Source organism: Acinonyx jubatus, chromosome B2 (genome assembly GCF_027475565.1).
Source record: "Acinonyx jubatus isolate Ajub_Pintada_27869175 chromosome B2, VMU_Ajub_asm_v1.0, whole genome shotgun sequence".
NCBI classification, from domain to species: Eukaryota; Metazoa; Chordata; class Mammalia; order Carnivora; family Felidae; genus Acinonyx; species Acinonyx jubatus.
This window is the reverse complement of record NC_069385.1, coordinates 120717130-120743097: the sequence shown is the minus strand read 5'-3', so window position 1 is coordinate 120743097 and position 25968 is coordinate 120717130. Positions and strand designations below refer to the sequence as shown.

The following is a 25968-nucleotide window of genomic DNA, read 5'->3' as shown; positions in this document are numbered from 1 at the left end:
TTAAATAAGCTGCTTCTCTTTCCACTGTTTATTATTAATGTACAAAATATACAAAACCAAAAGAAAAAAGAAAATACTCATCCCTCAAATCCATTGTGGCTCTAACCCAAGACCCTGCACAAAAGCCAACCAATCCACTGTTTTCACAGAAAACAACTGATGCCGAGACATGTGAAGGAGAGGGCTGGGGAAGGGCAAGTCAGCTTGTTGCACCCACCCAGGAAGGCACCTGGTGGGATTCAGAGGTGGCTGACAGGGCAAGGGAGCCAGAGGCCTCACACCAACAAGGTTCCAGGTGGGGGCAAAGAGTGCGCCAACTCCTGAAGGCAGTGCATGTAGTGTGACTGTCAGGCCCAGCGTGCTGGGCAAGTTGATGAAAAGCTGGTCTCACTGAAGTGTTTTACAAAGTTTCCAGAATGAGTTGTAGGCAAGGGTGGACCAACACCAGCAGCCTCACCTATACCAGCTAAAACTTCCACTGGATGCAGATGTGAATTGGCCATCACTGAACCTAACAGACCCATGATGCAGACTTGGGTGTTCACAGAAGGTTGCAAAGTCTTGAGAAAGGACTCAATGTAAAGCCTGTGTCAGGGCAGAAGTGGGGATGATATTTTCCAGAACTCAAATCCAGCCTAATTGAGCCCTCTCAGTGCAGTGGGATATATAATACCCCTTTTACCATCTCCCCACCCCCATGAGGAATAATGAACTTGGCTGGGATGATTTCATAAGTGCAGCTGATCCCATGTCAGTTCTGTGTGCATGTGGAGGACCCACAATAGGAGAGTAGAGGTGTTCTCCAGGATAACCAGCTTTAGGTTCTCAGGCATTAAGGGCAATACTGGAAAGGGATTTGGGGTTATAGGGCAAATCTCCTCAAAAAATGAAGCCAACTGGGTCTTCTCTTCAGCAGTCCAGGGTACAGAATGTATCCAGTCTCTCCTCCCCAGACTGGAGGAAAATATGTACATCAATACGCACCAGTGATCGAAAACCCCCAGAAACCCAAGCAGGTGGGAACTGAGGGGGCCGGCTCCTCATCAGCTGGGGAAAGGGGAAAAGTGGGCCTCACAGAAGCCATAACAGGGTAGAAGGAGCAAGGCTGCAGTCCACAGGGGTGTGTGTGGGTGGGGCAGAGGAGGTGGTCCCTAGGGCAGGGGGGGCCCATTGACACCCGGGTGGTAGAAGGCACAGTTGTTCTCATAGCGGCAGTTGCCCTTCATCATGAAATGTCGGCAAACAGGGCGGTTTGACATGTCTGTGGGAATGACAGTGGAATGGTTAGACAGAAAACGGCAGACAGAGGTCAATGCCACCCTCACCCCCACTTCCTCCCACCCCCACCCCCACCCCATCCACAGCATCCTGAAAACTTCTCTTTCAGGGAGACCTGGAATCTTATGGATTTGGGGGAAGGGCAAAGGGTAGGAACTGAATGCATGCTGAGAATGAGGTGATCTCATGTTTGGCCTAGCACACCTGGGGTACTAATGCTCCCCCAACAACTTGTATGGAACACCAAAAACCATATAGGGAGCAGGAACTATTCTCACCTCCTCCATGGCTGTGGCCTCCATCATGCCCTCGGTGGCCCCCTCCTCCATGGCCAGGGCCATCATGGCCACGGTGCTCATGAGGCGGTGGCCCTCGATGGTCATGGCCTCGGTGACCAGGGACATCATGAGGCCGGTGGCCATGGGGCCCTCCATGTCCAGGACCTTCATGGGGGCGATGTCCACTGCTTCCACCCATGCTCCCACCAGGGCCTTCATGGGGGCGATGTCCGCCACCAGCACCCATGCCTCCACCAGGGCCTTCATGAGGACGATGTCCACTGCCTCCGCCCATGCCACCGCCAGGGCCTTCATGGGGACGATGTCCACTGCCACTGCCCATGCCACCGCCAGGGCCTTCATGGGGACGATGTCCCCCACCTCCACCCATGCTACCACCAGGGCCTTCGTGGGGGCGATGCCCACCACCCATGACACTGCCAGGGCCTTCATGGGGACGATGGCCACTGCTGCTGCTCATGCCCCCACCAGGGCCTTCATGAGGACGATGCCCACCACCTCCAACCATGCCCCCACCAGGGCCCCCTCTTCCATTTGGGGGTCCTCCTCCAGAGCGACCTCCTCTGGCCCCTCGGAAGGGAGGAGGAGGAGGAGGTTCATTTCCTCCTCGGCCACCACGGCCTCTATGGTACGGTCCAGGACCTGGTCCTGGACCCCCCCGCATTGGGCCACCCCGCATGGGGTCACCCGGGCCATCCCAGAAGGGATCACCCCCTCGTGGAGGGGGTGGGGGACCCAAGAGACGTGGACCCACTGGCCCACCGGGGCCTCCGTGAGGACCTGTTAGGGGGAAAAAAGAAACAGTAACAGTTACCTGTTACACTCAGCCTCTCCCAGCCTAAACTATCTATCTCCTCCCACCTTTTGGTCAACCTACACTATTACCATACCACAATCAAGCAGGTAAACCCATTCCAACCTCTCGTTTACCACCTACCTGGCATAGGTCCCCCAGGTCCAGGGGGGAAGTGCTGCATGGCCTTGGGGCCACCAGGGCCTCCTGGTGGGAAACCATTGGCTATTGGACCAGGGCCTAATAATCCATGTGGCACTATTAAATACAAAAAAAAAAAAAAAAAAAAAAAAAGAGAACAGTCAGCAAGAGGATTCTAGAAGAGTGGCATGACTTCCTACTCAGGTATGCCCCTCTGGCCCTCTCAGACCAACTTGGCAGAGCAATGCTCTATCCAGTCTTCCCCTCCCCATCTAGCAGCAAAACCCCTGGCTCACCACTGTCTGTGAACCCTACTCCCCACACCCCAAAGTAGTCTTTCTCCCCCCAGGCCCAGGGCTGGCCCTGGTGATTACCCAGCATCTGCTTGATCTTGTCTGAATAGTCTGGTTGCTTTAGCAGTTCCTCTGAGGGATGACTATTTGGGCTACCCTGTGAGGAGGCAAGGTGAATAGAGAGCAAGGTTAACAACTGGCAGAGAAAAGAGAGGCAGATGAGGGGGTAAGTGAGAAGATGAGTATTAGCGTAAAAAGACAAGCAGATTCCAGAGAAAGTGGAAATGAGGAAGGCAGAGGAAGGCAGAGGAAGGCGGACTCTTACCATGATGGAGGTGAGGATCTCTTGGACATTGATGCCCCCTCCTCCAGGACCCTGGGGGCTCTTTCCAGCACCCATGCTTCCCATGAGATTGGCCAGGACAGGAGGCAACTTGGAGCCACCTGCCCCATCAGGTGAGCCACCAGCTCCCCCGGGCTCCAGGGTCTCAATATATGGGGTCTCATCCATAGAACACTCCTGCAAGAACAGGAGAACAATTCCATTTGAAATGGAAATGAAATGTGAAAGACACATTAAAATCAATCACAGTCTCCATTGCCACATAGCATTCGCTCACCTCATCTAGGGGGATGAGCTTCGGGGGTACAGGATCATAGGGCTCAGGATCAGGCTCATGAGGACTATTAGGAATGTCACAGGTAATAAGGAAAAAAAAAGATAGTCAAATTATTTATTCAAGCTCTCACATTCCCTCCTAGCCTACACCCCCTTCTGAATTACCCCAGAGCGCATGTTCCCCTCAGCAGTCCAAGCACTTAATATGGATATGGTTCATGCCTAGAGCATAAATCCTGTTCTGCTCACCTTTCCTTGTTCAGGAAGAGCTCCTGAAGGATTCCTTTCTCCCTCTCAGCCTGGATGTATCGCTCCTGGCTATTGCTTCCAGGGGTGACAAGAGGTGAGGGTAGAACCAGGGGTCGCGGGCACACCCAGGGAACCTTCTCCTCCATATTGTCATGGCTCAGACGACGGGCTGTCTCAAATGCATGTCGGTCTGACAGTATCTCTCGTTTAGCTGCCTCACCAAAGTCCTTGATCTTATTCACATTTACTATTGGCAAGGAGAAAAAAACAAGAGCAAAAGTAAGTACAACCACGTCCTTTTTAAACTCTCTGTACCCACCTACTACACAGGAATCTACACACGCTAACCTCGTTCAGTTTCATCCAGTTCAAAATAGAAATATTCTCTCAGTTTGCCCTCCTCAGGCCATGTCACAGTCTTCCTCTTCCTGCCTTTCCGGGTCAGCTGGCTAGGATCTCCAGGACTCTCCACTGGCTTTGCATCCAGTGCTCCTGGCTCTAAAGAAGCTGTAAGCAAAAGAGGTTTTAGACGCAGGCCCTTTCTTTCAGAAAACCCCCAAATCTGAACCAATTTCTAGACTTACCTGTATCCATGAGCTCTGGGACTTCAACAGGGGGAACTGGGGTTCCTGGGCGGTCTGTGTCCATAGGCTCACAAGGAGGTGCTGGTTCTGGGGAAGAAGGCTTGGCTGTGCTTGGTTCTGTGCTCGTTTTCCCTTCAAATGGGCTTGGCTATAATGAAAGAAAAAGTTAATGAGCTGATAAGAAAGCCAAAGTTAAGGTAAGGCAATTAGTCCGTGGTCCTAGACAGAATCTCCCATGAGTTCCTATAAAGGAAGACTTTGTCTCTCACATTGCCAACCTCCCACCCACACCCCAGCCTACATCTTGTTGTCCTCCCTAACCACCCCTACCTGCTAAACCCTTCCCTTCCTTCTACTTTACTTTTGACATCCTGTCACTGACACCTACTGCCCAGGGCTCATACCTTGGCAGCTGTAGGTGACAACACCTTCTTCTTCTTCTTAATTTTGATGCCTGGAACAGGGGCTGAATTGAGCGCATCCAGAAAGCCCAGGCCCTCCATAGCTATAAAAGGAAAAAGCATAACATGGAATCATTAGACCTCTTTCACAATTCTATTCCTATACACAAATCTGGGCAGAAAATGGGCCAATGGAGACCCTGCTCCAACTTAGGACATCATAAGGGCTGCCTACATGACTCCGTCGTTTAAGAGTCCCACTTTGGCTCAGGTTCAGGCCCCACATTGGGCTCTGTGCTGACAGTGCAGAACCTGCTTGGGATTCTCTTCCCCTTTCTCTCTGCCCCTTCCCCATGCATGCACTCTCTCTCTCAAAATAAACTTTCATGGAGTTTTTTTTTTTTTATGTTTATTTATTTTTGAGAAAGAGAGACAGAACGTGAGCAGGGGAGGGGCAGAGAGACAGGGAGACACAGAATCTGAAGCAGGCTCCAAACTCCGAGCTGTCAGCACAGAGCCTGACACGGGCCTCGAGCTCACGTGACCTGAGCCTCGATCATGACCTGAGTCAAAGTCAGATATTTAAATCAACTAAACCACCCAGGCGCCCCTCAAAATAAACTTTTAAAAAATAATAGTAGTAATGAAAAAAAAAGAAAAGGATTAAAAACAAAACAAAACAAACAAGAAAACTTAGGACATAATAAGTTCAAGATGCCAGGAAGCATATGCTGGATTCATATAAGAAATGCTTGTTAGGGGCGCCTGGGTGGCGCAGTCGGTTAAGCGTCCGACTTCAGCCAGGTCACGATCTCGCAGTCCGTGAGTTCGAGCCCCGCGTCGGGCTCTGGGCTGATGGCTCAGAGCCTGGAGCCTGTTTCTGATTCTGTGTCTCCCTCTCTCTCTGCCCCTCGCCCGTTCATGCTCTGTCTCTCTCTGTCCCAAAAATAAATAAACGTTGAAAAAAAAAAGTTATAGAAATGCTTGTTATTCTTACTAAAACATTTTTTTATTTTTATAAAATTTATGAAAAATTTATTAAAAAATTTGATTTTTATCTTACATAATCTCTATACCCAATGTAGGCTCAAACTCATGACCTGGAGATCAAGAATTGCATGCTCCTCCAACTGAGCCAGCTGGGCACCCCTATTCTTTCTTTCTTTTAAAGGCAAACAATTTGTAGCTTTAAGTATGAATTAGAGCTCAGATAACTGAAGAAGCCAGCCCCCAGTGACATGACAGAATATCCTGCAGCTGGGAGTGCTCCTAACCGGTCACATACCTCCCAATACCATCTCTAAAAGTACCCCTAAGTAATCCTACGAAAGGGGAGCTCCAGAAGTGCAAAAATTAAGACACACACACACTTAAGACATGAAGAAATCAACCCCCTACCTACCCCCCAACAATCATTCCCATGAAAAGAGTTTGTTCCCAATTCCACGTATATTCCTTCACTTTAGACTCACGCTGTGGTGGGATGATCTTCACTTTGATCTCTTTGGTGGCATTGGGTGTGGTGTTCAGTGGCTTGTATTTCTTCTCTGCAGGGGGGGCAGCATCTCCTGGAGCAACTGTGGTGCTGTCAGAAGAGGAATGGTCAACAACATCTCTGATTCACCCTGACTTGCCCCTTCTTTCTCCCTCGTGTCCACAGACATAACCCACGCAGAAACCCAGGATGTAGTCCCTACCTCTGACGCTTGAGGGGGATGGGTTTAAGGTTGTACTTGTCAGAAACCACCACTGCACTGGCATTCTTCTTCACAGGCACCAAAGATGGGGTCTCCAGCTCTAGCCCTGGCGGAAGGAAAAAACATGATATTGGGGTTGAACTCACCCCCATTCTCTTAACTCTTCTTCCCTGGTGCAACCCCAAATCTTCATCCAGCCCAAGCTTCATCCACTAGTTTTCCCTCTTCCATGTGTGTGCCGTTTCATAAATCGGCTATTCCACCACAAGACCCTAGGTATGCATATGCCCACAGACTGTCCCAAGACTGGTCAACAGCCCTACCAGTGGAACGGAACTTGGCATGACTGGGTGCTGTGGTTCGGAGAGACTTGGGCTTCTCCTTCTTCTTCTCTGGGGCCTCCTCAGCCCGGGTCTCAGCCTTCACCTCAGTCAAGGGTCGCTCAGGAGGGGTGGTTCGACTCTTCCCCTCTTCTTTACGTTTTTTTTTATCTTTCTCTGTTGTTAAAAAACAAAGCAGAAAAGGATTTTACTTAAAGAGAAAGACTCTCAGAGATGAAGCAGGCTAATGGTACTGAAAGCCATGTCCCAGTGGGAAAGAAATAAATACAAGGGATAAAAGACTAAGGAGCTTACCAGCAGGCTGGGTACTGCTCTGGGAGCGGATGACAGCCATCCAGTCACTGACAAGGACTGAAGCCAATTTCCGGAGCTCTGCAGGTGAGAGTAAGGAGAAATGCCTAAGTAATTAAAAATATTACTCTTCCAATAACAGAAAACAGAGATGTTTAAAGATATACTGTGAAAACCTGTGTAACAAAAAAAGTAACTCAGAGTTTTAAGAAAAACATGGGATAGGCTGAAAAACCAAACTCTTTAAAATGGAAAGATGAATCATATAGCAGTCTTCTATTCCAATTCAACACTGGGAGGGGAGGCGGGGCGGAGGTGGGGAAGAGAGAGAATAAACATCAATTACACATAGAATACATTATAAAAACTACATCAGTTGTTTTATGTATACTTCATGTGGTTGTTATATTCCAAAGATTTTTAAACCTCCTTCACAAAGTGAGAAAGAGAAAGCTAGAAAACCAGAACGAAGCCAGTGCCAATGCTCTTCCCCTAACCAGTATTAGTTTGTGTTGTGCCTAAAGACAAAGTTCAAAGGAGGTAGATTTAGATCTTTTTTTTTTTTTTTTAAGTTTGAGAGAGAGCAAGCATGAGCAAGGGAGGGGCAGAAAGGAGAGAGAGAATATGAGAATACCAAACAAGCTCCATGCTGCCAGCACAGAGCTGGACTTGGGACTGGAACCCAGGAACCGTGAGATCATGACTTGAGCCGAAACCAAGAGTCTGACCCAGGTGGCTCAGGTAGTTAAGCATCCAACTCTTGGTTTCAGCTCAGGTCATGATCTCACAGTTCATGAGATCAGGCCCCTTATCAGGCTCCATGCTCAGAACACTGCGCCTGCTTGGCATTCTTTCTCTTCCTCTCTCTCTGCCCCTCCCCCCCTCAAAAATAAATAAACTTTATTTTTTTTTTCAACGTTTATTTATTTATTTATTTTTGGGGGGGGGGGGACAGAGAGAGACAGAGCATGAACGGGAGAGGGGCAGAGAGAGAGGGAGACACAGAATCAGAAACAGGCTCCAGGCTCTGAGCCATCAGCCCAGAGCCTGACGCGGGGCTCGAACTCACGGACCGCGAGATCGTGACCTGGCTGAAGTCGGACGCTTAACCGACTGCGCCACCCAGGCGCCCCTAAAAAATAAATAAACTTTAAAAAATCCTTTCCAGCTCTTGGCTTTTGTACTTGGCAAATAACGTATCTATGGCACCCCTCCTCTTACCAACACTTTCACTTACAGACTCACTTAATAATGAGATTGTTTAAAACATTAAAACCTAACTTTTCAAATATTCACAAAACCAGCAATTTCTATACTTAAGGCAACATGAACCCCAAGGCATCCCCAATGCAGGGATATTATAAACCTTTTTGGACCAAATGAAATTATGGTCTACTGAAACTTTACAGTCTATAAGGAATATATAAATTACAGTATCCAAAGAAATTATACAAGAATTACACCTATATTCAAAAGTGGCAGCATACAATTGAGCCAACTAGAAAACAGGGAACAATATACCTGACAATGAAGAAACAAGAGATGGGCAATGATTTAAAAGGATCTTTTGTAATGTATTTTTACATTACAAATTATTATTAAAGATACTTGTGATATCACAAATCAGAAGTGCTCAGTATTTAAAGGGCTTAAAAACCAAGAATTAATACAGCTAAAAGAATAGAAAGCTAGAAAAGGTCTTTCACTGAAACAATTCTGTGAGTTAAACCCTTTATCTTTGTACATTTTCTGTGTTTTCCTCTATAGCTAAAGGAACTTCAGATAGGCTTACCCAGGTTTACATGCTCCTTCCACACCCAAACCACCAAAGCCTCTTTTCAAAAGGACCTAGCACACCATTCCCTTCAGCCAAAAGAGCAAGCCTGTATTCTGATCAGGGGATTAGCTCTGCTAGAATACTGCTCACTTGTGGGATACTGGTGTCTTGTGCTTGTGGTTTGTACCCTGGGTATAACCCCCTTTTTTTTTTCCACTAAAGAAAAGGCTGTAACTTTCTGGAGCCAGGCTCTGTCTTCAAGCCAGAACTGTATGGCCCTTGCCAAGGAGTCCACAACGCTTTGTCTTAGAAAAGGAAAGACTCTGTTGCCACCAAAGCTATAATCTATCTACTCCAGCAGTCAGGATTCTGTCCGTGCCCTAAAGGAAGGTGTTTACTGGTAGAAATAGTGTATCTGTTGTTAAGAAAATACACACTGAAAGTCTCAGAATATGCTTTATATTTAGAAAAACAGAGTGATGATGACACTCTCTAGGATGATGCTATTTTCCCCAAAGAATTTTAAGTGTATACCTTTTACACCAAGAGATATTAAGAATCAGCTTCTAAAGTGCGGTGTCTTGTTTTACATTCAACAATAGAGAAATGGACAAATCCCATTCAGAGTTGAGAACAGGAAAAGAGGACAGGTTAGAGAAGCTCAATTTTTAAAAGAAAGAGAAAAGCAAGGTGAGGTAACAAGGAGTGACAGGACAGTTCAAGGATGGAAGTGAGACATGGCATTAACTAAGTAGAAGTAATGAGGAAGGGCTGTGACAGAAAGTAAGGACTGGCCCCTACCTTCATCCTCACTTGACTTGCTCAGTTGCTTCACCAGTTTGGCCGTGTTGTTCTATGAGAGATGGGGAGAAGAGTTACGTCCCAGGAGGAAAATAAGTCCTCTCAGTTAACAACTGCACAAACTCACCCACAGTTTCTTTTATTCTTTTTTAGATTTTATTTTTAAGTATTTTTAAGTATTGGGTATTTTTAAATACCCAATGTGGGTGGGGCTTGGGCTTGAACCCGTAACTCCAAGATCAAGAGTGACACACTCTTCCGACTGAGCCAGACAGGTGCTCCAGCTAAAATTTCTTTTTTTTCCTTAAGTTTATTTATTTTGAAACAGACAGACAGCATGAGTTGGGGAGGGGCAGAGAGACAGAGGACAGAGAGAGAATCCCAAGCATGCTTGCTGTTGCGGGGCTTGAACCCATGAAGGCGTGAGATCATGACCTGAGCTGAAACCAAGAGTAAGAGGCTTAACAGTCAGCACAAAGCCCGATGTGGGGCTTGAACTCACCAACTGTGAGATCATGACCTGAGCTGAAACCATGAGTTAGACACTTTAACTGACTGAGCCGCCCAGGCACCCCTTTGTAGACATATTCATACTTAACCCTGAAAACAACCAACAATAGGGGTGCCTGGGCGGCTCAGTTGGTTAAGCAACCGATTCTTGGTTTCGGCTCAGTTCATGATCTTGTGGTTTCAGGAGTTCAAGCCCCACACTGGGCTCTGCCCTAGCAGCACGGAGACTGCTTGGGATTCTCTATCCCCCTCTCTCTGTTCCTTCCCCACTTGCACTCTCTCTCTCTCAAATAAATAAAACCTAAAAAAAAAAAAAACGTGGCACGTCACTTAAAAAAAAACAAAACCCCAGTAATGGATGAGAAAACTAAGGCTCAAATATATGAAGTGTCCCAACCACACATCTATTAAATTTAGTTTTCTGATACTAAATTCCTATTTTTTCTTTTTCAATTTTTTTTTTTTTTAACATTTATTTATTTTTGACAGAGCATGAGCAGGGGAGGGGTAGAGAGAGAGGGAGATACGGAATCCAAAGCAGGCTCCAGGCTCTGAGCTGTCAGCACAGAGCCTGACGCGGGGCTTGAACCTACGAACCTTGAGATCATGACCTGAGTTGAAGTCGGGACACTTAACTGAGTCACCCAGGTACCCCAAATTCCTATTTTTTTCTACCACTCTCCTTCACAGGCCCAAGACTGCAACGCCATCAGTGCTACTGTGGGTATTTTATCTGTTAGGCTAATGCAAAAAGGAAGCACTAGGGTTGTAAAGACTTAAGGTACCTGCTTGAGGTGGTCCACAGTGAGTGGTAGGTGCTGCAGGGTCAGCAGAATTTGCTGCAAGAGGGGAATGTTGTTGGTTGTCTTTGAATAGGTCAGCCAATTGTTAAGAAGCTTGTAGCCACCAACATCAATAAACCTGTAGGCAGGTAGGAGAATCTGTAATGACCTTCCTAGGTTTTGGAGTGCCACATCCCACACTCTTACTCCCCCATCAATAATCTAGAAACCCAGGCCTCACCTCCCCCACTTTCTAACATCTTCCCATCTCAGCCGCCCAGCTCCCCACTTACTTGACCAATATTTCTGGTGACTGGGTCTGCAGGAGAATGTTCAAGTAAGTGCATCGACTCACCATCTTTCGTGCTTCCTTCATAAGACTGTAGGAGGGAAATTAAGGTTAGACATGGAGCAGCTAGAATGCCTCTTCTTTCAGCAGAAGCATCTCTAACTGTGGGAGTGCGTTAATAATCCTAATGACTTGGGACTTTGCTACAGGGTAGGAGGGTCACACAAGCCTCTTGGAGGATGATATGGATCCAGAGTGAAATGGAAACCTATGAGAGGATGGAAGACAATTCAGGAGACACTGAAGTCTCTGATCCAGGGAGGTGAGCATCACTGCTTCTAACACAGGACACACGTGATTCTGCTTCCTGGTCAAGAAACCTAGCACTAACAGCCATCCGTTCATAGTCTGTTCAGGACTGGTTTAGTTCTTTCCCTTCCACTGGGGAACTGGAAGGTTCCTGAGGGAAAATAACAATTTGGGTATAAGGAATGTGACCTAAAACAGAACCAAAAATTCTGCTCCCCTGCTCCCTTCCTTCCAAAGTGTGACTCCCTCAAGACTGTGGATATCCAAATATTCAAATTCCATTATGGCCAGGAACCAAGGGATCACTTTTTCCTATCGCTTACTCTAAAATTATTGGATTCCAATCATATTCCCACTGACTCTCCCTTTCCCCTCCAAGAACACTCATTCCTGTCTGCCTTACTTAAGGTTATATTACAACATACAATATCTTCTACTCACAATGAATCCAAAGATAGGCAGACTCACCTGAAGATCTTGGAAATGCCATCCACACTCTTGACTTCCCCATCTCGGTTAAGGAAGCTATCCAGGCCCTTGAGAAGCTCTTTGGGATCTATGGGACCCGAACCCATGATCGAGGTTTCTAAGACAAGGACAAAGCAAACCCACAGAATAAGTGGGTGGCAAGGACAGTCCCACTATGCCCTCTAATAACTTCCATTTCTATATGTGACAAAATTCTGTGACTAATTATTCAATCTATATTCAACTACTCTCACCATTTTCTAGATATGAAAAAATCAACACAGACCATCACACCACTGAGAAAAAAAGCCCTGGCAAGTTAAGCATGGTACTAATACAGGACTGAATGGCAAGACAATGGACTGGGCAGTACACCTTTCTCTCTTCCTCCCAGTTACATCCTTTCTAGATAGCTAACTTCACTAAATTGTATTAGGGCTAAAAAACAAGTGCCTGTAACAAAACACTCAACACTCCAAGGCATTTTTGCTTAGTTAGTTCCTGTTTCTACTTAGCAGCTGATAAATTTGGCCTGAAAAAAACCTGTAGTTTGATAAGAACTGGGCAAATCTTGGACAGGGCTAAATGTCTTCTAAGATTAGTCGGTTCCTTTTTATCTTAGTCTTATTTAGCCATAATCACCTCAAGTGGTAGGATGAGCTCTGCTTGCATCAGGAGAAAATCAGCTAAAATGGCAGGTGATATAAAACTTGATAACAGAACCTTTCCCTCAAGAGAGTTGAGGGGAGCTCCCAGAAATGGAGACAAATGGACATAAAAGATATCAAGCTGGCACTCCTCAGTCTTGAATAGAACTGTCATTCATTAACCAAATACTGTACATGTTTTTATTGTTTTAAAGTCAAGAGAAAGACTGCTTTGTGATTTCAAAAGCAAAGACACAAATCTGAGCACTACTCCTCTCCAAAATCACACCACCATCCAAGATCTTCAAGAAAGGCCTGAAATTAGAAACCACAGAGGCAAAAAGAATGGAGTAGAGCTAGAAGCTGGAAAAATGCCATTAAATTCTTAAGTAGCTACTTTAGACCAGGTTAGAAAAGGAGCTCAGTAAAAGCTAAACTCTGTTATGGGATGAAGTGTGAAGCAATTTCTAGGCCAGAACCCAAGATAATCTTGCATCAATGTGGCTGATTGGGATTTTTATCCGCAATACCTCTAAATATCAACTTCTGAGAACCAAAAAAGAAAGCCACCTCAGTAATACTTGCATTTGGAATATAAGGTTAACATTGGGTAGAAAGGAGGCAAGAACAATTTCTTGCCTCCTGCTTCTAGTACAGATAACAGACAGAATCTCAGTAGAAGGGTGGGAAAATCAGTGTTTTACAACAATGACTGAACTTTGTGCAGGAAAGAGAACAAGTTTCTTATAAAATAACATAAATTCGTTCTATATGTTCTCAGACAAATCAAAAAGCATAACAATCTCAACCTTTTAGTCCTCTCAACAAAAAGGCCAACAAATTTCTAAATAGATAGGTCCTAACAACCTAAGGAAGAAGCAGCAGAAGCAGGGAAGAGGCTGGTTCTTGAGATCATAACCTGTGGGATGAATAGAGAGGAAATAAGGTAAGAAATTCCGAGAGGTGAGCAACTCTGGGTTAACTGTGCTGTTGTTGTTGCTGCCCTGGAACCTCCACAAAGACAGGTAGAACCTGAGGTCAGAGAAAAAAACACTGAAGTCGAATACTGGATAAGAGTAGAAGCCCATGAGCCAAATCCACTGAAATGTGAGGATTCTTAGAGGCAGACATGGAGATAAAGGCATTTTTTCCCATGTAGTAAGACACCATATAAAGTGATCCATAGACACTACTATACCAAGAGATACACAGACACAATGGGATATATAAACCGACTTCCCATTTGTTGGGGACTAAAAAAGCAATGAGTGAATCCAAAGTAATACATATCATCAACCAAAATATACACAATTTGACAAAAGCCTTCAATTAAGTAACACTTTAAACCAGTGCTACCTACCCCCCACACCCCTTCCAGCCAAATACAGCTGATCCCAATGATTCAAACCTGGAGTAGGATATACATCGCCTTGGAGAACTACCTTTGGCATATCCAAGTCCAAGCTAAATCAACAGGACTGCTCCCCCTACTTCCTTCAGAAACAAAAAAGTGTCACCTGAGCTCAAATGTTCCTTCACTTAAGAGGGTGAGAGAGAAGAGAATAACCATCCCCAAGAAAGAGACCAATGAGTGCAAAGCTAAATTCTGTCTAGTGCCTTCTGCTGGAAATGGGAACCAGGGACAACTTTTTCATTCCCATTCATAAAAAGCAAGAATAATCAGGGGAAGCTAGAAGGCAAAGCAGATATATTAAATATTAGGTTTCCACCATTGTTATTCCTATTTATAATTTGGAAGTATAATTAACAAAAACTAAGTTTTGTCTCCTAAGTGCCAATTGTGAGAAAATGTAAATGGGTTTTCTCATGGTTTTCCTATAGGCAAATTAGTTTTCACTAAAATTAAGGACTCCAAATGTCTTACAACCAAATTTCCTTACTTCAAAGTCAGTACATTCTGAAAGAAGCTACAAGGCACTCAAGTGGAAAGAAATGAAGAGCCTAAATTCCTGGCACAGGCCTACAGTGGAAAAGGCAAAGGAGTTGAACAGGGAAGGAGGGGCAATAACTAAGTGTCAACATTACCTAGCCATATCTGGAGCTTGGAATGAATGCTTGAGGAAGCTTTCTGGAACCAAAAATAATCTAGGGCTTGACATGTTAATTTCCTCCAAGATAGAACATACAGAATAAGAAGGGGCGGGGAGAGGGAAATAACCCCAGCCTTATCTCCACCTTCTCCTAAGCTGTGCATTCCTTCTTATGGAGGATATTTGCAAGCAGAGATGAGCACTACTGACACAAGGCACTGGGAAATTTTCTACCTTTCTTACCAGAAACTTAAAAAGTCCTTAAGTGACACCAACTCCTGCCTCTGAAATGAGTTTTCCTTGAGGGTTACTCAGTTAACAAGGTGAAAAATATCTAGCTTGGCGAAAATTATCCCATACCCATCACCAAGAAAAAGGAACTTAATTGGTTCAGGACAAAAACCCTATGCAAATCAGAGCCCTTCTAAAGACAATCACAACACTCATAACAAGGAAGGAGTCTGAGTTTACCTTGACTTAGAGAAGTCTTAGCACTTCTGGAAATGAAAATGTTTTGTACCTGACCTCTTACACTCCCCCCACCCTTCCTTTCCTTGGTGTTTGAGGTATTTCCTAATAGGACTCAGTGAACTGAATTAGGTCTCTTGGGTGATGTACAAGGTCTTACCTCTCCTAAGCATAAGCCCCTACCCCTTAAACTTCTTTTGAAAACCTGATACAGTAATCTCCCAGAAACCTTATTTGCCTTTCAGTAAGGATGTAAAATCACCCCCCACCTGCCAGCAAAGTATCCCAGAAAATAACTCTGGCCACAAACTACAAGGATCAGGTTCTCCAAGGTTCTCTGGATGGATGTGGTTTCCCTATCTCCCATGTTAAGGAAGATCTTCTTTATTAATCCCCTGTTCACTAGAGATCAGGAACCCCAATGGGTAGAATGTTCAGCTCCCAAGGAAGGTATGCTGCAGAGGCACATGGCAAACTGCTTAAAAGATAAAAAACTTGTGGTCAATAGACATGTGGAAGAGTCCCTCCCACCCAATCCAGAAGTTTAAGCACTAATTGGAGAATCAGTACCCAACAGAAAATTAGCCCTGAAGTCTCACCAAGTCACCACAGGACAACTGTTCAAAAGGGCTTTCCAATTTTGCCTAGAAACTCCACGCTTCAAGGCAGGACTTTAAAAAATGAAAAGTATATGGAGAGTTGGACAAAGATTTGACTGAAAAAGTTGGAGGAAGATAGATAAGGGACAGGATACCCAATACCACCCTCAGATAGGGCATGGCTTTGAACATGCACCAACTGCTAAAGCACTGCACAAGTTGAAAAATGAAGACATTATTTTCCCATTAATGTTTTTAAGGAATTTCTTTCTAAAGGGAAGGAAAAAGAAATTCAAAAAGGGTGGCTCTTTGGAAAAAAGAAATGAAGGTTGTGAAATGTAATACCAGAAAGGTTTTGCTTACCAGACACCGTAGCTTGCATCCCCCTGCCTTGAGTTTACAACTGCCGCTTCCTTTCCTATTCACTTCTCATCCTAGTACCAATGTACAGGAGCTAAGCAACTGGAGAACGTGACACAGCACTGAACACAAAGAGTTTATCCCCAAACCCAGAGGTGGGATAAGGAAATAAGGGTGATTTAAAAGAAGTCCTCAGGTACCCACCCTCCCCCGTCTCATTATACAAAGCGACCAAATGCAGGCCCAAGGACTGGTTCCTGGACAGAAAGGGCACATTTCAGTATTAGGCCCCACTTGTCTATTCAAGTCACTTCCACAAGTTCTCCTTTCCCCAGTATCCCCCACACCACACCTACATACACACACACACACACACACACACACACACACACACACACCACCAGAAGGCTCCCAGTCTTAAAGTATAGTTGGTTTGACTGGTTTTCCACCCCTGGCAACTGAAGCGGGGAAAATTTCCAAGCTGTTGTGATGAGTGAAGGAAGATGAAAATAAAAGCAACAGGCTTTGATTGTTAAATATAAAAACTAGAGCTGCCCAGGAGATGGACAACTTCAAGACCTAATCCCTATAAGTTTTTCCCTCTTAAGAATATAAAAGATACTCTAAATACAGAAAATGTCTTTTCCTGTCTAGCAGCAGCGTGCACAGGGAGTCCAGAAAGCATCTGCTCAGGGGTGGAGTTTCAAGAGGGTGGAGAGGAAGAAAGCTGATTACATCACCTTTCCATGCTGCTCCTCCCCCTTGACCAAGTTTCTAGGGCGGCCCTAAGCTCTGGATGGCAAAAGGGGGAGAAAAAAACAACAAAGAAGCAGGGACGACGCCATTTTGTAATGGAGAAGAGGAAAACTTAAAAAAGCTATCCCGGCTCTGCCGGCAGCTAGTTACATTAGAAAACAACCCTTCTCAGTAAAATACCCCAAACCAGCCACCCACCCTGAATGGTCTTTAACCTAATTTGAGTAAAAGAGTTGTGAAAATAAAACCAATTAAAATATTTAAAAGAACATTTTTCTGTGGGGAAGAATTGAATTTGCAATTGAGGTTCAACCTGCTACCATCGACCACCCCCATCCTCCCTATAAAGGGAAAGGGGGAGGACTTGGACCCCTCTCAACAAATAGGGTTGAGGTGGGAGGACAGGAGAAAAATGGGCCAAGACACAACCTGCAACACCGCTTTGAAGACAAAAGGACAAGGAAAGTCGCCATATTGAAGCAGGGAAGAAAAAAATTCCTTTTAACGACACAAATCTTTTAGAAAGCTAGCATTCAATTGCACTAAATGGCTTTTAAAATTATACTCCTGAATTCCACATTTCCCAACCTTTCCACCCCCTATTAGACTGTATTCCCACCCACCAAAACGTATCAAGTTAAAATGTTAATCACTTTTTTCCTCTTAAATAACCTGCGCAACCTGCAACAATTAAAAACATTCTTTACCTCCCCATTATCTTGTATGTACTGGCACTAAGATTATATTTTTGTACTGAATTAAGTGTCTTGCAATCTTTATTCCTAGATTGCCACCTATTTTAACCACACAAATATATCCCAAGCAAATTACATTAAAATTGAGAGGATTTAACAATCATTTAAAGTCATAGCCAGCTATTATTTCTCTGCCCATCTGCTTACCCTGCAATCTTTATGTACAGATTGCTTATTAATCTGGCAAATTGAAAGGCGCCCTGCTTGTCTCACACACAAAGAAGTGGGACTTCTGGGCCACAAGATCCACCATCTTTTGTATGTGAGCTCATTAACCCTTTTGAAGACTGCTAACAAGAGGAAGTTAACCATTCCTCCTTATAAAAAGCAAACACTTATGGCTTTGGCAGTCTGGAAATTGGCTGGATTATCAAGGGTTAACCATCAAAATCCTCACTTGCTGGCCCTCCCTCCACCCTTTCCTTGCCTGCAGCAGGGCAGGAAGGTAGGTGGCAGGGGAGAGAGAACAAGACTGTTTAGACCAAAGGCCCTTTTTTAATGGAGATTAAGTGACCGGCTTGGTCCTTCTCCAGTTCTCTATTTTGTTCTATTGTCTCATTTCTTCCTCTCATTATTTTTGGTTTCACAACGGGAAACGTTGATTTCTTGTTGCAAGGCTGGTTTTGGAAAATTCGACACTTACTATCCAATTTTTTTGCGACGTCAGCACCTCGGGCTCAGGGGGGGAGGGGGCTCAAATTTTGGAGAAAAAAAATAAAACAACCAACCAAGACCCAAAACTCAATTATTTGGGGGGCCTCATTGGATCAAAAAGTCTCTTAAAAAAACGAAGGCCAACTCAGTATTCATTTTCCCCCCACCCAACTCCATTTAGGGAGGGGGGATCGTAGAAAAAAAGTTCTGAGTGGATTCAAAAAAGTAAACGCTGGATGAGTGAATTTGGGTGGGTTTGGGAAGGGTGGGTGGTTGATTATTTTTGAAGTTATGTGGTGACGGTCCTTCGGCCACAGATTTCAAGTCCCATGCAGCGTGGGCTGGTGGGGTGGGCAAGATAGGTGGGAAGGGGCAGAAGACACAAGTGGTTGGGCTGGTGGCTGCGGTTTTCCCTTTCCCCCCTCTTTCAGGATCCTTTCAAGGGCTTAGATGTTGCTGCGGCTTGTTTTTTTCCTCGTGGCCGGCCTGTCTTTCTCCGAGAAAATTCAAACCTAGGATAAAAGGAACACAAGGGAGAAAGATGTAATCAATACGGGCTGTTTTAAACACCCAAAATACCATATCTGTTGTCTCCAATCACATCCAGGTCCCATCCCGAACACAGCCGCCTTTTATAAGCCATGATCCTCCACAGAACCCATCCCTAACCCCCTCCTCAGTCCGACGAAATCAACAAAACTTAACCCTCCAACCGACAAAACACCCAAACTTACCTCTAAACGAACCCCAGAATGGCGGCTGCCTGCTCGGGCGGAGTCTTTTATACCCGGACGCCGCCCAACGCGCCCAAACATGCTAGGGAAACGCCCTTGTCGCGAGACATTGTGCGCGAGGCATGAATTCATTGGCCAACCCGAAAGACAACTCGCTAGCTGATTGGCTATCCTTCCTTCACCTTCGCTCAGCCCCTTCCTCCCCCGGGACCTTCTTCCGCCTCCTTCCTGGCCCCCCCCCCCCGCCCCAGGCAAGCGCGTGACCGCAGAGCCTAGCACCTCCCTTTCCTCTGCTTCCACCACTTCCGTCCTCCAGAACTTTTCTCACCCTGGTTGGTAGAACCGGCCCGGCGCGTGCGCATTGAGAAGACGTTGGTCGAAATCGCCTTCAAAATTGTTTAAAACGCAAGCCCTTAGTATGAGATCTAAGAATCGTAATGACTGGTTTAGGAAAAACGCAATTTTGAGGCCAAATTCAATTGTGACGCAGTTGAAATTGGCTTCTCCCCATAGCCCCCCCCTTTTACGCTTCCGTCCTGACGCAAGTGTGGGGCCGCCTCCCGCACTGCGGACTAGCCCTTGGCCCTACCGTAGTCAGTTTCTTGGAGCATGCGCAGTCGCCTTTCGTGCCTTGGGCGTACGTCAAGATGGCGGCGTCCCTGTCGTGTTCTTTGCTGAGGCGCCTTCTTAACCTTTCGCCCTTCAGAGGTGCCTACGGAGTTCAGGTAACTCCTTGGAGCACACTTTGCACAACCGCAACTTAGTTATACCTTCTCTAGGTTATTTCTGGGAATCCAGGAGCGGAGACCTTCCCAAGTGCTTATGCCTTGGCCGGCTAGGCAGCACTGCTTCCACCACCCTTTCCTTCTCACCCTTTTCAGTGCTGCGCGGCTTTTTAATCTTTAGCCCCCCAGGGCAAAGAGCCCGGGTTAGATATCATTCTTTTCCCGTTACCATCGCGGCTAAAGAACTAGGTAAAGGATTGGACCTCTTGGTCATACACAACCAGCTCTTAAGTATGCGTATGGTGTTTAAACCTGATTGTCTAGAGTGATCTTGGGTTGAGGGAGACTAACTTTTACCTGCTGTGATATCTCCCAGTAAAGCCAGGATACGTTCTCAAGACCTGGGGACCAATTTCTCCGCTTTCTCTCACTAAATTATTTTATTATTGTTATTATTATTATTATTTTAATCAGAGCATACATGAGACCTTAACTCAGTCCTTTGGATTGAGGTTTCCCTCCAGCCTCATGTACTCACCACACTGGAAGTTCTTGGTAGGGCACGGTAGGTTCTTGGTAGGGCAGGGTGAGATAGAAAGGCTTGCACAGCTGCCACTCCCTAAAGTGGGACTGAAGACTGGTGACAGGGGGTCACCACGGAGTTAATAACAGCTTTGGTAGCTTTAAAGCTAGCGTTAGTACTCAAGTTTGTTCTGACCTATGGAATGTTGACCTTCAACTTTTTTAAGACTGGGCAATTTCATGATCCAGGATTGGATTGGGTTGGAGATTGCCCTGTCATATGCATCCTCTCCCTGCCAGGCATCTTCCTTCCAAGAAGTTAGACATTCTCCCTTTTCCTTTCTTCTCACTTTCCTCCACTAGACTCAGTATATTCTCAAAAGCACGACTATATCATAGGTGTCTTCTCAAATACGCCTGCTTCCCAGTCACTTAACCTAGTTACCCTCTCATATTAGCTTTTCCTTCAGGGTCCAGTCAGAGACAGGAATAGTGGTTGATGATACCAATTTTACCCTAACAAAAATGCTACTTTCTCTGTATATTCTTACTATATTCCATTAGTACAGTGGACATGAATTCCCCTTCTGCTAACATGTGGGCAGTGAGACAATCAGGCCCTTTCCTTGAGCTCTTTTTCTGATTTTTTTGGCCCTCTTTTTATAGGTTCCCCTCCAGACTCTTTGCACCAAAGCCCTTCCTGAGGAAGATTCTTTGCCCCTAGATCCCATAACCCCTTATAAGAATGAACCCTGGAAATATCTGGACTCAGAAGGTACCTCTGAATGGGAAAGGGGAGGATCACAGCGGTCTGAAATAAGTGGACAGAGACATTTCTATTACCCACCCCCCCAGAAATAACTTGTGTGGTTTTTCATTTCAGAATACCAGAATCGCTATGGTTCTCGCCCTGTGTGGGCTGACTACCGTCGAAACCACAAAGGTGGCATACCCCCTCAGCGAACTCGAAAGACCTGTATTGTGAGTTTCTGAAGGTGGTACACGGATGGGATGGGATGTAGAGTGTGGATGGAGGCCATAGTGACCATGGCAGCAGTACTTTTTCTCATAGGACTTTGAACATCTTCACTTACCAGTTTTTTCTCTCCACAGCGTAGAGACAAAGTTGCTGGGAATCCCTGCCCCATCTGCCGGGATCCCAAGCTGCATGTCGACTTTAGGGTAAGGGGAATCTTTTCTTCAGAGTAAGGACTTGGAGTTTCTTCATAGTGCTAAAGAGAGTACCATAGGTGTCCTACTCTTCTTCATAGTGTAGTACTCCTATAGTTTATTTTGCATTGACTTTCTAGTAACAGAAAAGCATTCCTCTCTCCAGCCTCTTGTTCTTTATTGTGGATCATACTAAAAAGTTTCATCTCTTATATGTGAAATTTACAGTTTACATTGTAAGGCCAGAAGAATACCTGTTTCTAATGGGAGAGCAATACCCAAAGGTTCATTTGTATCCATCACAATTATTGGCAAGTAGATTGGGCTAGTTTTTTTCTGTGCGTGTGTTTGTTTTTGTTTTATTGTTGTCATGTTGTGTGATGGCCTGCTGAGACTTGGGGTTGGAGAGCAGATACATGAAGAGTATCTCAGAGTACATACAGAGTCTAATTATTTTTCAAAAAGCCTTTATTGCCAGGACAGAATTTCCTCCCTAAAGAGTACAAAAAACCATATAAAAATATGGGGAAAAAATGGGAAAATGCTATTCTGAGCTTGCAGTGAAGGCATTAGAGCAGAAGCTGAATGGTCATCAAGGGAGTTGGAGGAAATTCGTGTATCAGTAAGCAGATGGGGGTGTCTGACTGCTCTCAGGTCCTTTCAGATACAGTTGTGGAAGGGTCCAATAGATAGATAATATCTCCATTTCAACTGTGTACAATTGGTTATAAAAAGAGAACGTAAGCAGTTGTATACAGTTCAGAAGCCATTACGTGACCGAGGAAGAGACACAGGTTATAGGTTGAATAGTTCAGATGATTCTGCTTGCTCTTTTACTCCACACACGTATCTACTTTTTTCCTTGGGTGTCACCTCCTGTTGATTGACCTGCTGGCCAACGGGCATTCTACACAATTAAGACTGTAAAATTGTTCTTAGTAAATATATATGTTATACATAGTATGCTGTTGTGTACATTAATATTTTACACGTGTGCATTACAACATATATTTGTGGGTGATTTCATGGATTGCCAACTGACTATCCCCAATTTGTTTTGCATGAAAGGCTGATTTTAGAACCTAACCCCTGCGGGAGAGGATTCTATGTAAGTCTCAGTGACAGAATGTAGAGTGTGCACATAAAATGGTTGGAAGGTCAAGAAAGGGGAAACGTTTGCTGGAGTTTTTAAGAATGTGTTTAGCAAAGTGATGGGGCTAGAAGGAGGGTAACACCTGAAGAGACACAGAGGAGTTAAGGATGTCTGACTTGTGTACAGATTGTGCACTTCCAGTCTCTCAAGGTCTTGGTGCTCTCCCTGCCGTCTCTCATGTTTCCCCACCACTTTCCTCCCACAGAACCTGAAGCTCTTGGAACAATTTGTCTGCGCCCACACGGGTGTCATCTTTCATGCTCCGTACACAGGTTAGCCCATCATCCCTGTCACCACCAGAATAACTTTTCCTTGGAGCACTTCTTGTTTATTCAGTCACACAACAGGTATTTGGTGGTTCCTACGTATGGCATAAAAAAACATTGATTGAACGTGTTTGGAAATCCTGCTTTAATGGGAATGTTCACATGCTAAAGCAATTATATGTGGACAAAAGATATAAGCAAGTACCAATGTAAGTACTATCTCAACAGAGCTCTTAGAAGATAAGTCGTGGTGATTATCTCCTTTCTGTAGAGTCTCTGCTTTTACAAAAATTGACTGTCATTGGTCACAAACAGACACAAGTCTCCAGAGTGAAATCCCATCGTGCAATTTTTAGGCACTATCTCTTAATCCCTTCCCAGTCTACAGCTCCTACAGAGCACTCTGGGGGCTCTCCTGCTCGATGGAGGCTTCAGCTGGGTTTGTGAGGGGCACCTCGAGCATTGATTGGCTCAGGTGGGGGACCACTCTCTTCTCGGAGATGACTGATAAATTGACTGCATGTAAGTTCTTTTTGCCATCGACAATCCAATTAGCTCTAACTCTCTCAAATTTGGAATTGTAATCCTAACAATGCAAGGTTACATCCATTCCTTAACGATGGTCACAGGCCAAATATGGCTCACTGCTGTTTCCATTTATTTTCATATTGTCTACAACTGCTTTCAAACTACAATGGCAGAGTTGAGTAGCTGAGACAGAGATTGTAGGACCTGCAGAGCCTGAAATTTATGTGGCCCACCACAAAAATTTTGCCAACCCCTGCTCTAAAGCAAGATAAATTTGCAGAACTAATCTGAATCCACCATTTTGTGGAAGGCAGCATGATCAGTGGAGTTTGGTTTGTCGGGGAGTTTTAAAGAGGAGCATTTATAGTCAAGCTATAGAAAGTTAAAGGGACTATTTTGCTACTCTCTCAGATCACCTTCTCCAGATCTGGAAACCTTTCTTCCTTTATGTTTTGTTTAGGTTTATTTATTTTCTTTGAGAGAAAGCAAGAGTGAGTGAGGGGGGCGGGGCAGAGAGAGAGAGGGAGAGAGAGAGAATCCCAAGCAGACTCCACATTCAGCGCAGAGCCTAATGCGGGGCTTGATTTCATGAACTGTGAGAACGTGACCTAAGCCTAAATCAAGTCAGATGTTTAACAGATTGAGCCATCTGGGCACCCCCCTTTCTTGCTTTATTGACTCATTCTTTGTGGATTGTCCAATCTAAATCTTTAATCAACCATACTTGCCCTTTGAATTTTGTTCTGCTGTCTTGGAGGCTTTACCATCAAATGGCTTTTCTGTGGTGGCTAGATCCTCTTAAAGTCTTCATCTCAGCTCTCAGAAAGGGGGGATTCTTTCCATTGGATAGATGGGGAAACTGAGGCCCATGGAGGGGTCAGAGAACTGGGATTATTAGAGCAACTTTTTCAAACCCAGCTCTTTATCATCATATAGAAGTAGTTATATACTTTATTTACTGTGCTTTTCGGAACAAGCACCAAGTCTCTCTCTTTCTCCCTTCAGGGGTCTGTATGAAGCAACACAAGAAGTTGACCCAAGCCATCCAGAAAGCCAGGGATCATGGTGAGCATAAGGGGCACAGTGCAGTTTTGTGCCATAAAGAAGGTGATTTAGGGCTGGAGGGCGGATATAAATGCTACCGATCTGAAAAGGTGGTACCCAACGTGCTCTTCCCAAAAAATCTTTCAGCACTCCACTGGTCCCTTTTTCCCTCTCCTGAGTCTTTTACCTTGTCCTTGTCCTATTCCGTTATTCTTCCTCTTTCCTTTCTCTTCCCTAACTATTGGTCCCAATGCCAGAGATAAATCATAGGGGATCTTTGTATAAATCTCTGGCCCTAGGCTCCATGACACCTTCGCAGAAATTTTAAAAAGGTATACCTCTGCTAGGGCAGGTGCACCTTTATAGTCCTGGTGCAGAGCTGCACGGTTTGGCAGGCAAGAGCCCATGCAGTAAGTATGTCAGTCCTCATTGCCCCTTGTCCAGTTGCCTTTGTGCAGTGTACAACATGCATAAATGTACCCAGTGGCTCTGACTGGTTCCTCCCTCCCTTTATAGGTCATTTTATTTATTGTCTTGACCTGAACTACTCTTCCTTGCTTCCTTCCTTCACTTTCTCTTTTTTTAATCCCCTAGGTCTCCTCAGGTACCACATTCCTCAGGTTGAACCTCGGGACCTTGACTTCAGTACCTCTCATGGAGCTGTGAGTGCTACTCCACCATCGCCCAGCCTGGTGTCAGGTGACCCCTGGTACCCATGGTACAGCTGGAAACAGCCACCAGAGAGAGAGCTGTCCCGTCTTCGACGCCTCTATCAGAGTCATCTCCGAGAAGAGAGTGGTCCCCCACCTGAGTCAATGCCCGAATTGCCACTCACAACCCCAGCTGAAGCCTCCTCCACTGAGCAGGAGAGCCCCCAGAGTGCTCTGTAGGAGCTGTATCCTGGGAAGGGATTATAAGAGATAGTGCCTAAAAATTGCATAATGGGATTTGACTCTGGAGACTTGGGTCTGTTTGTGGCCAGTGGCAGGCCCAGGGCCCGAGAAAAGAAATGATTGTGTTGTTGAGGGAAAAAATACATTTGAGGCTTAGGGAGGGCAGGACAGATGTGTATGGGAAACCCCAACCCCTATATATTGTAAATAGGCTAAACATTCTGTTACTGCTTCAGACTTCTGCTAACTCAACTTTACACAATAAAGCTATATCTCTGTTTATGGTCTGAGTTTCAGATTAATGCCATTTGTGTGGGGGAAATGGGTGCTGCTGTGGGGAGGGGAGGGGTGAAGCTTGCGCCAGACCAGCCAGTGACTCTTGGAACCAGGAGCCACCAGAAATGGGCAGTTGGGCCATTAGGTCATGATCACCTTTCTGGCCTCCTGTGCCCAACTCTGTGTTAGTGTTCCCACCATACCAGCTGTTTGGCGGGGTGGTATGTTAAAGGGTTGGAGAATGGGTCTTTAGGTTAGGAAAAATGCATTGCTATGGCCCTAGCTATGTGGGATGTGGGGTAGGGGAGTGGCATTGCTAAGGGACTGACTGGCCTGGGGAGAACGGTTTCTCCAGGGCTGGCTGCCAGGAAGCTCGTGCTGCCCCTAGAGGCGGGTCCTGAGCCCCTCCACTGCCAGGAAATAAGGGTTCTCAGAAGCACTTCCT

At 45.3% G+C, this 25968-nt stretch overlaps 2 protein-coding genes across 2 annotated transcripts; one reads left to right on the top strand and one right to left on the bottom strand.

The window, feature by feature from the left end:
* On the bottom strand, positions 1-18940 carry PPP1R10 (protein phosphatase 1 regulatory subunit 10). Its single transcript, XM_015062720.3, has 19 exons — positions 18202-18940; positions 11923-12040; positions 11150-11236; positions 10860-10995; positions 9565-9616; positions 6990-7067; positions 6678-6851; positions 6355-6460; positions 6130-6242; positions 4661-4761; positions 4257-4404; positions 4021-4179; positions 3673-3919; positions 3425-3488; positions 3130-3324; positions 2886-2961; positions 2515-2628; positions 1557-2357; positions 1-1261 (listed from the first exon to the last, which is right to left on the bottom strand). The coding sequence occupies exons 2-19, from the start codon at positions 12027-12029 to the stop codon at positions 1152-1154; spliced, it is 2868 nt and encodes a 955-aa protein (XP_014918206.1). The 5' UTR covers positions 12030-12040; positions 18202-18940; the 3' UTR covers positions 1-1151.
* A 574-nt stretch (positions 18941-19514) lies between these two features.
* Positions 19515-25527, top strand: MRPS18B (mitochondrial ribosomal protein S18B). The gene is made up of 7 exons (XM_015062728.3): positions 19515-19671; positions 20860-20968; positions 21077-21174; positions 21307-21375; positions 22722-22788; positions 24316-24375; positions 24949-25527. Exons 1-7 carry the CDS (start codon positions 19594-19596, stop codon positions 25242-25244), a joined length of 777 nt encoding a protein of 258 aa, XP_014918214.1. The 5' UTR covers positions 19515-19593; the 3' UTR covers positions 25245-25527.
* The last annotated feature ends 441 nt before the right edge of the window (positions 25528-25968 follow it).